General features: G+C 38.7%; 4 protein-coding genes across 5 annotated transcripts; 2 read left to right on the top strand and 2 right to left on the bottom strand.

The window, feature by feature from the left end:
• Window positions 1-2,406: 2,406 nt before the first annotated feature.
• On the top strand, window positions 2,407-3,560 carry LOC106327836 (YLP motif-containing protein 1-like). Its single transcript, XM_013766115.1, has one exon. It carries the CDS (start codon window positions 2,548-2,550, stop codon window positions 3,538-3,540), a length of 993 nt encoding a protein of 330 aa, XP_013621569.1. The 5' UTR covers window positions 2,407-2,547; the 3' UTR covers window positions 3,541-3,560.
• A 162-nt stretch (window positions 3,561-3,722) lies between these two features.
• Window positions 3,723-5,730, bottom strand: LOC106327835 (probable aminotransferase ACS12). Of its 2 annotated transcripts, none has more exons than XM_013766114.1 (4): window positions 5,281-5,730; window positions 4,978-5,109; window positions 4,715-4,875; window positions 3,723-4,633 (listed from the first exon to the last, which is right to left on the bottom strand). In XM_013766114.1, exons 1-4 carry the CDS (start codon window positions 5,635-5,637, stop codon window positions 3,784-3,786), a joined length of 1,500 nt encoding a protein of 499 aa, XP_013621568.1. In that variant the 5' UTR covers window positions 5,638-5,730; the 3' UTR covers window positions 3,723-3,783. The 2 variants fall into 2 exon arrangements, with proteins under 2 accessions (XP_013621568.1, XP_013621567.1); XM_013766113.1 differs by having other exon boundaries at window positions 4,969-5,109; window positions 5,281-5,637.
• Window positions 5,731-6,529: 799 nt separating this feature from the next.
• Window positions 6,530-8,356, bottom strand: LOC106324808 (cysteine and histidine-rich domain-containing protein RAR1). Its single transcript, XM_013762792.1, has 6 exons — window positions 8,114-8,356; window positions 7,627-7,629; window positions 7,455-7,537; window positions 7,195-7,349; window positions 6,871-7,106; window positions 6,530-6,780 (listed from the first exon to the last, which is right to left on the bottom strand). The coding sequence occupies exons 1-6, from the start codon at window positions 8,216-8,218 to the stop codon at window positions 6,676-6,678; spliced, it is 687 nt and encodes a 228-aa protein (XP_013618246.1). The 5' UTR covers window positions 8,219-8,356; the 3' UTR covers window positions 6,530-6,675.
• Window positions 8,357-9,217: 861 nt separating this feature from the next.
• LOC106326350 (uncharacterized protein At4g02000-like) lies at window positions 9,218-9,637 on the top strand (the record flags this gene model as incomplete). The annotated part of the gene is given in 1 exon segment (XM_013764349.1): window positions 9,218-9,637. A coding segment is annotated over 1 exon segment (75 nt), but the record flags the coding sequence as incomplete, so codon positions are not given.

Here is a 9,637-nt window from a genome sequence, read left to right as displayed (position 1 = left end):
TGATGATAACTCCCATGCTTGTAAGGCCGGTGGACACTCAAAGATAGCATGAGTAACGGTCTCTTCTGGTGCTCCACATCTTGGACAATAATTGTCGCATCGCATGTTACGGCGTACCAGATTCCTTGTTACCGCTACCTGTCCTGATATTAATTGTCATATAAGATGGCAGATCTTTTGTGGCGCTTTTACCTTCCAAGCAAAGGCTTGGAGTTTTGTAATGCTGGGTTGTAGAACTTCTAAATCCTCCTCATCCCTCATCAAGTTTGTAGCAACCCAATACCCCGATTTAACAGTATATTGTCCATTCTTTGAGTAACTCCAGCAAAATGTATCACGTCGATGGGTAGGGCTTATGGCCAAACTCAGGATCAGCGGAATATCTTCGTGAACTATATATTGTTCCAGTAAACGAGCATCCCATTCATTTGTAGCTGGATTGATAAGACTGCTTACGATCTATCTTTGGGTTCACTGCGGGACTTAGTACAGGCTAATGCTCTGAGCTCTCAAAGACTCAAATACCGGGTTTTAGAGGTTACTAATCAACTCATAAGACATGCAAATTTGAATGAAACATGCTTTTGGAATGAAATATTTGGAGTATAATTTATAAACCGGGTGCTTAGGTTATTTTGTTTTTCGCATATATGTAGGTCACTAATAGTGTTGTTGATATGTCATAGACCAAATTTATATCTATAAAAATGTGTTACTTGAAGACGATTATAAGAAACTCATCTAGTTTGTGCAATCTACATGACTGGTTTTTTTTTATCAATAATATGAATATAAAATTTAGAACAAGTCGAATAATCAAATATGTAATATTTTTTATAAAAACAAAAATATGACGGTTACATCTAAGCATTTTAAATATATATTTTTTAAACTATATAATTTATCCGTTTGTGTGTTATACTTATATGTATGAAAACATTGAAATGTTTAAGAAATTGGAAAACATGATTGGAATTATATATTTATTTATTCTAAGTTTTTCTTTCACATTTAAAAATTCTCCGAGAACCCTAATGAACGAATTTAGTAGGTATACATTTTAAATCACCTAGAGAAAGTTGCTTGCTTTACTCTGTTAGTTGGAAGAGCCGAAATTTAAACGAAATATACATATTTTGATGAAATGAATCTAGAGAATAGAATTAGATGTCGAATATATCTAGTGCACCTAGAATACTTTACCTTTAAAGTTTGTTTGACTTTACAATTTAAAAGTACTAATCATTTAATCAATAGCCAGATCGGTGCAACTCATGCGAGATATTAAGAGTCAACTTTTTTTTTTGATCAAATGAGTCGACTAGAATGTTTTCTAAGTTCTGTGTTTTTGATCAATAGCCAGAGTCAACTAAGTTCTGTGTTTTCTTTATCTTTTCAATTAGAATGTTTCAGAAAAATATAGACGCACCAACTGTTGGACCCAAATCCCGCATCCAACCGTTGGGTTTTGGTTAAACAAACTTGTGGGTTGATGATGAGAATGAATATATAAAAAGGTTTTAGAGCATTTACAATGTAAATATTGTTTTTACTCCAAAATTGAGTAAAAAATGAAATATAGAGTTAGAATATTTCAATCATACTTCATTTTTCATTTCATAATGGAATATTAAACAAACAAAAAATAGATTACTTCATTTATATGAAATAAATTCCACTATGAAGCAGGAAATGAAATTGAGTTGGAGTTTTTATACTCTATACTCTATCTTACTCTATTTTAGAATAAAAAATGCATGGAAATGAAAATGTCCTTAGAGGCCTGAAGATGAGTTGGACTACTATGATCATAATAAATTCACAAAAGATTGACCTAACGATTTGAAAAAAAAACTAGAAAATCGGTTATAAATAAATAAATGTATCGGCTCCAAGCTCATGTTTAGTCAGCTTGTAGGGAAGGCCGGCTCTGAACATCAACAATGCACCACCATATGTTTCAATGCTAGAAAAAGTGTATCCTAATGTTACTGAACCCCCAATATTTAGATACTCCATGATGATCTCTTAAGATCCATCCTCCTACAACTTAGCCTGTATTTAAATCATAGGCAGCAGCACTGTTACACTTATACATCGAACAGATAATCGTATCCAGTCAGGAAGATGGTGGACTAATATCGCTGCCTGATGAAGATTTATGGAAGGCAAATTCGTTCATCATTGATAGTAAATGTGATCCATTCATTGGTCCACAATGATTTTAGGTGTTGCATTAAAACACCTCCAAATGTTAGACAAGGAAGTCTTTTCACTGCAGAAAATAAGAAATGAATCTATTATGAGATCAAGTGGAAATGAAAATTATGATAAAAGGCAGCATGAAATGAATCTATAAAAATTTGGTGACATGACACCAAATGGTTTAGGTGATCGTATAAAATAGTTTGCTCTAATCCAATAACGCATGCTTTAAACCAAAAGCCGTTTGGCTTTACTAAACACAATATCTCATTGACTTGATCAACATATACACAAACAATACTTTATAAATAAACCAAACAACAAGTAAAAAGAGAAGAGCAAATGTCCCAAATGGAACCCAAAGAAACAGAGACACCACCACAACCTAGAAAACAACCGAGGCAGCATCCTTCTGTGCCGTTCGTTTGGGAGGAACGGCCTGGCTTACCAAAGAAGAACTGGCAACCTTCACTAGCCACTTTCGTGCCTTCTCCTCCTCCGCTTCCGCCACCTATCCCTGTCCCAGTTAAGCTGGTCACCTCCGTTCCTTTCTGTTGGGAAAAGACCCCTGGAGAACTGCTACTCAAGCTTCCACAACCACCGTCGGAAACCTCCAAGACTCCTCCATTACCACCTCCGGTCCCAATTCCGGTCAAGCTGGTTACGTCGGTTCCTTTCTGTTGGGAAGAGACTCCTGGAAAACCGGCTCCTTCTTCCGCAAATGACCCACCTAAGCTTCCACAACCACCGTCGGAAACCTCCAAAACTCCTCCATTACCACCTCCGGTCCCAGTTCCGGTTAAGCTGGTTACATCCGTTCCATTCAATTGGGAAGAAACTCCTGGACAACCATACCCTTGCTTTGTTGATTTCAACCCACCTGACCCGTTGGACCAACCTCTGTACGGTTGTGAGGCTGAAACCAGCAGTGATTGCTTCAGCTCTGTGCCGATATCAGGTGCTTTTACAGTGGATGACTTTGATGAAAACCTGAACAGGGAGACGAGCTCGATGCCAACATCGCCAGCCTATGATACTGATGACAGTACGAGCAGTTACATGACGGGGGCTTCCAGTCTCGTGGGAGCTTCGTTCTTGGAAGAGCTCTTTCCTCCACGTCTTCCACAGGAGAAGGTCGAAGAAGCTGCTTCTCACCATGCTCAGGTTACTACAGCTTCTAATGGCATCAACTTTGGCTTTCCTGTGAGGACGCAATATACACTCCGGGAGTTAATAATGATGAGCCGAAGGAGGAGCTACATGAGAGAGCACAATCCTTCCATGGTAGAAGGACGTGAGTGGAAACGATACCAACAAAGGCTGAAGCTCCTCTAGAATAAAACACTTTAACAATTTGTATCAAGAAACAGAACTTGTCGCAAAGTTGTTCTCTTTTCATAGAAGTAGAAACTTGTTTTGGTACAAACAGAGCATGGTGAGTTTGAATGCCAAACTCTTTTCTTCTGCAAACAATAAAGTTACATCTTCTAATTCATTCCTATCTTCCAAACCTCTAAAGAACTAACTTGCGAAAAGAATGTGTAACAATGGCTTACTAACCCAAAATCTAACTTGGCCTCAAGATGTGGATGATTCAGCAAGCAGTTTGATCCGTTCCATGATCACTGGGATGTCTTCATCAGCCAAAGCAGTAAAACAGCACCTGAACCAACCCGGTTCTATACAATAACAGGCTGTTCCAGGAGTGGCATTAATCTTAGCAACACTCAATAGCTTCTCAAACAACTCGAGTTCCCCTTTCTGGCTGTAAGACGTCAGCAAACTGCTCATGTCAACCCAACAATACAACCCACCACCACTCTCAGCACACGGAATCCCTAACTGCTTCAAACCTTCCACAAAGAGAAAATGCTTATCTCTGATCCTCTGCTTGTGGGCCGCCATGTATTCCTCGATAAACCTTGTATCCGACAGCAGAGAGATGAGTATCCTCTGTACTGGAACTGGCATAGAACAAAATCTCATCAGCTTCTTGGCCGCGCTTACAACGTCTTCATGAAAGGAATAGATGACTCCAGTTCTAAAACCGGGAAGAGAAAGGTCTTTGGACAAGCCGTAGATGATATGAACCCTACTCTTATCGAAATCCCCCGAGGCAGCTACCTCCGCCAAGCTAACAAACTCCTTGTCCCCGTAAACAGAACCGGCGAATATCTCGTCAGAGATGACGTGGATGTTCTTCTCCTGAGCAAAGCTCAAAATAGCGTGTAGAGTCTCTCTTGAGAGTATGTTGCCAACAGGGTTTGAAGGGTTCGAAAAGAGGATGCCGGAAACCTTACTCCCTCGCTTTCTAGCTTGATTCAAGGATTGTTCAAGCGCAGAAACCGTTACAGTGAAATTGTCGGAGCTACGGCAGTGTACTGGTATAAGCTCGATTCCTGTCCTGAACTTAATATCTCTGTCAAAGCTGCAAAATTTAGTTTCTTTAGAGAAGAATCAAACACTTTCACCAGAGATAAACGGTTGAAAAGCATATGCTAAAAGTTACCCTGGATAATAAGGGGAGGGAATGAGAAAAGCGTTTCCATGATCAGCCAAGCAGAAGGCCAATACTTCGACAGCAGGAGTCCCACCAGCTGTGATCACCATGTTTGAAGGGTCAAAGGACACGTTGCCTCCCATTATTCGTGACATGAAATCAGCAAAAGCCTGCAAATATCAAAACATAAGATAAAGAAAGTAGAGCTCTCTCTCCTCTACACTACACTACAAGAAGCTTCTGATTCATATAACAACACATACCACTCTGACCTCTAGCAACCCTTCGAAAGGTTGATACATGGCGATGCTACTGACATCGAATCCACCATCAACATCAGATTGAATCATCAAAGACTCCATCAGATTATCAGACATCCATCTCTGAAGCAAGTCAAAGCACAGCTACAAAAACACAAACCAAATCATCTCAGATGAAACATTCGCCTCAATCTCCCAAATTTGTAAAGAACAAAATTATTAGGCCCTTCAAAATATCGAATTTTTTTTTATAAAATCGTCTATTATCCCCAATTTTTTTATATTAAATAAGTCTTTTATCCCCCAAAATCTCACCGTGCTCTCAGCCAAACCAAGCTGGATAATCCCATCCCTATTACTAACCCGATCGTACGGATCGGTCTTGACTCTCTCCAACCCTATATAGTACGGCGAATCGGGAGGCTTGGCGAGAGGAGCCGCTCTGGAGGAGACTCGGACACGTCCGATGGAGTTCCCGCGGGTGAAGAGGCTGGACCGAGACGAGGTCCTTGGTAACTCCGTCGAGTCGGAATCAGGAGGAGGAGGAGGAGGAGAACGGCGTCGTTTGAGGTAGAGCTGGAGGAAGTAGAAGAGGCAGCAAGGGATGAGAGAGCCGACGAAGAGGCCTCCGCGGCCTTGAACCACTCCCTGGAGAGGAACTATCAGCCTCATCGCCAAGTGCTCCGGCGTTAAAGAGATTCGAGCCGTTCGTTGAGGGTAACCGAAGACGTGTCAAGTGTGAGCGTACTAAATTTCCTTTTGGGAGTTGATATTAGTAAATTTTGTCTTCACTTGAGTACTCTTCATACAATTTGGAATAATTATTTTATCCGAATTTGGTTCAAGTATTTTATATATAAATTATTTAAATTTATCTAACTACCTCCCAGATATATATATATATATATATATATAAAAGGATGAACATGATTTAAATCAGTAATTTTTATCCGATTATAACCACGAGCATAATTCGTCAAACTATTTCATATTTTATTTAAAAGTACCAAAAAGTAGTTGAATTATCCAAAAATAAATAATGTTTCCATAGTTATTTTTGTAGTTTTGAATATGTAAATTAATAGTCAAAACCTTTTTAACTGAAAACTAATCGATGATTGTACATCGTATATTTTGATTATTTTCTTAGGCAATAAAACTATTAACAATTATTCTTTTTTTTTGTCAGCCTTTTAACAATTATTCAAATTAATGGAAATAAACTTACACAATATCTTCATCATTATTCATTATACAAGAACCGTCAATCGTGAAAATTCATAATAATGTTGTTATACACAAATCCTCATAAAGCAGATACACTTATCGGTTATAGAGTTGTACATATAATATTTTCACAATTTGTAACAGGTTAATAATTCAACTTAATTATTATAATTAAAAATAAATATATAAAAAACTGGTTTGGAACTACTCATTTCAATTGGGGTTAAATCCAGAACCAATTCATTGGATGCAATAATTTAAGATCAGTTCGAGTATTTAATCTAGGTCCAATTCTTCGGATCATGTACTTTGCCAGTCCTAATCAAAATCACTTGAAGAGCATACAAACATTTATCCATATCTTTATGGAAGGAAGCATTGAAAACAATACAATGAGCATTTTAACCATTACATATTATCTGTTATCGATGATATTGTTCCATAAGATGGTAATAATTCTTTTGAAAATCAAATGGAAACATATCAGACCGCTTGATCGGCGCTGCTGCTGCTGTGCCAACCTTTGGTACAAGGAGGTATCTCCATGAACTCGTCGAACTCTTTCACGTGAACATCGCAACACTTCCACTGCACAACAACAACAACAACAACAAACACAATCAAAAACAGTTTAAAGAGAAGAGTGTTCTGAGGAAAAGAAAGGTATTACAAACGCACCCCTTTCAGTCTGTCGTGGAAGACCGCAGGACCTGGATGATAGCTACAAGCAGTCTCGTGATTGTCTCTCTCCTTGAACGTTTTGCCACATCCTTTGTTTTTGCACACTTGCGGTTGATTAATGTCTATAACAACCTTTTTAACCGGAGCTGGGGCTAAGGACTCAGTCTTTTCTTCTTGAACTTGTACTGGTGTGTTCAGGGAATTCTGCATGGTCTGTTCTTTGGGCTGGGAGCCTGTGTGGTTAGGGACACAAGGTTAGAGATTTTGTTGGATTCACCAGTGTAAGAAGATGGAAAACGGAGAGAGAGTGGAGATACCAACCATGGTCTGAGCAGAAGAAGCCTTGGCGGCATCTGGAGCAAGAGTCTTTTGTTGAAGCATTGGCATGTGGAGATGAAGTAGGAACCGTGACAGGCTGTCTTGGAGCCGGTTTGGCCAAAACTGGTTTCTCAGTTGTGTGTTTACCTGTCTTACATCTTTATTTGCAAGAAACAAACAAAAAGTATCAGTGTGTCTGCGATCAACCACAACACAAAGACAGGCCATGAGGTTATTATATATGATGAGGATTTTATTGTTACCCAGGAATTTCCAAGAACAAAGTGAAATCGTGACTTCTTTGCTTGCAGCAGCTCCATTCTTTCATTCCGTCATGGAAAAAAGGCTGCACGTATGAATATTCTAGCTTTAACTCTCTGAGGAGATGAGTGTAACAAAATAATAACTAGTATTTGAAGAGTAAATTTGACTTACTCCCTGCTTGGTCAAAAACCAGCCGACAGCAAAAAGCCAAGCCAAGCCAGACCGGAAAAAAGTGTGGTAAATGAATATGTAAAGATACAATGAAATCTCCAAGCAAGCATAGATGAAGAGTTGTAAAGATGTATTCTATTGTTGGTACATCGCTAACAACAAGACCTACTTCTGTGAACAGTAGTTCTTATAGATGCACTACATTATTTTGTTCTCTCTTTTTTTTTAAAAAAAATCATAATTTCTTGTTTGCTGGCCTCTCCAACTCTAGGTTTCATTGTCACCATGGTAGCTACCTTATATGTCACAATGGTGCCGGTGCTATTCAACTAAATTCAAAGGGATAGTAAAACATATACAAGCAATTGAAAAGTCTAATGTTTGGCAATTCGAGAGTTAAAAGCTAATGTTCTTCAGACTAGACCTATATGATATGTAAATAAAAAAAAACGAACTGAATCAATTAAAGGAGGGAAGAAGACCGTACAGAGGCATGAAACCGACAAGAACCGTCTGGATTGTCGTCATCGGTGAACATGGCGTTGCAGCCAATACGTTGGCACTGTAGCTTCGTTGCAGATCTTAATTCCATTATAGAGCGTCAAAAAGTACGTTGAGTGAGTGGAAAAACTCGAAGATCTGAGCAGCGCGAAACTGATTCTATGTATATCGGATTCAGATCGTCTCTGACCCTAAGAAGATTGGAGAAGCAATGCGCAGCGAAAGAGGAAGAAACGCTGTAATAGATATATTATGGGCCTGGAATGGGCTTTTGTGTTTTTCGGCTTTGGAACAATCTCGATTTTTTTGACTTTCGTACAAGACTATGTTTTTTCTTCCGTGGCACAGTGGCCTTAGTGGCAGTTGCATTGCAGAATTCGAACCGTGGCTTGGTGAGATGGCAGCAGAGGTGGTGCAATCTGAATAACAAATTCAGTATTTTCTCTGTCATCTGAATACTTACGAAGAAAACAATTAATTAAAATTCAAAACCAATAGAAACAGACCAATAATAAAGTCAGTTTCTTTCTCCAAAGATATTTTTCTGATTTAATAATGTAAAAATATTTTCTGGTTTAATAATGTAAAAATATTTTCAAAATAGTAGAAAATAATATTTTGCATATTTTAAATTTGAATTTTTTTTTAAACCAGAGTGGATGAAAAGAAGTCCTATCCCTATTGTTAGGGTAAATCTATGCGGACTGTTTACGGAAACGAGAAGTAAACAATAATAAACAGGAACAAAGATCAAAACTAGTTTATTATTAATCAATAGACACTAAACTGATTTGTTTAGTTAGTGTGACCATAACGGACGGCGACGGCGATGGCGATCAATTGCTAGGTTTCGATGAAGTTTCGAGAATGGGATCCGGGGACTGGAGGTGCTAAAGGAATCTCGGATCATCACTATGGGTGCTTAGAGCCGAATCGCAAAGGATTCAAAGGATCTGATACTACAGATACGATTGAGATCAGACGAGATCTCGGAAACAATGGAAAATTGGGAATTGTGGGTTTTTGGTATTTATTGCGAGCTAGCTCTCGAGTTTGTTTCTTCGAAGTTTGGTCGATAGTATTTCAACTACGGAATCTCCAACGTGTGATTCTAAACCAAAAAGGGGAAGTAGTTGGTTTGGAGATTAAGGAAAAGAATTACAGATCTGCTTTGCTCCGACTTTGGAAGGTATTGATCGTATGGCTGATTCATACGTATCATGACGGAGTGGGACTTCTCAGAGAAGAGATCTGTGGAATCAATCAGATAATCTGGCATTTAATTGGCTTAGATTGGTGGTGTGGGGTGGAGGAGATACGCTTAGTCTATATAAAGAGGATTGATACTGAGGTTTATATCATACTTTAAATATCAAGCTCTATCAATTCTCTTTTTCATTTGGAAGTTTTTGGTGTTTCGGGTCTTCTGGTTGTGATGTCTCAAAGTCAGCTTTTGGGCAAATCTGGTGAATTGAAGAATGCGGAGGGTACTAGGAAGAGGTTGAAGATA

The sequence above is a fragment of the Brassica oleracea genome, chromosome C2 (genome assembly GCF_000695525.1).
Source record: "Brassica oleracea var. oleracea cultivar TO1000 chromosome C2, BOL, whole genome shotgun sequence".
Lineage (NCBI taxonomy): Eukaryota > Viridiplantae > Streptophyta > Magnoliopsida > Brassicales > Brassicaceae > Brassica > Brassica oleracea.
The sequence above is the reverse complement of the archived record's forward strand: the minus strand, read 5'-3'. Positions and strand labels throughout refer to the sequence as shown.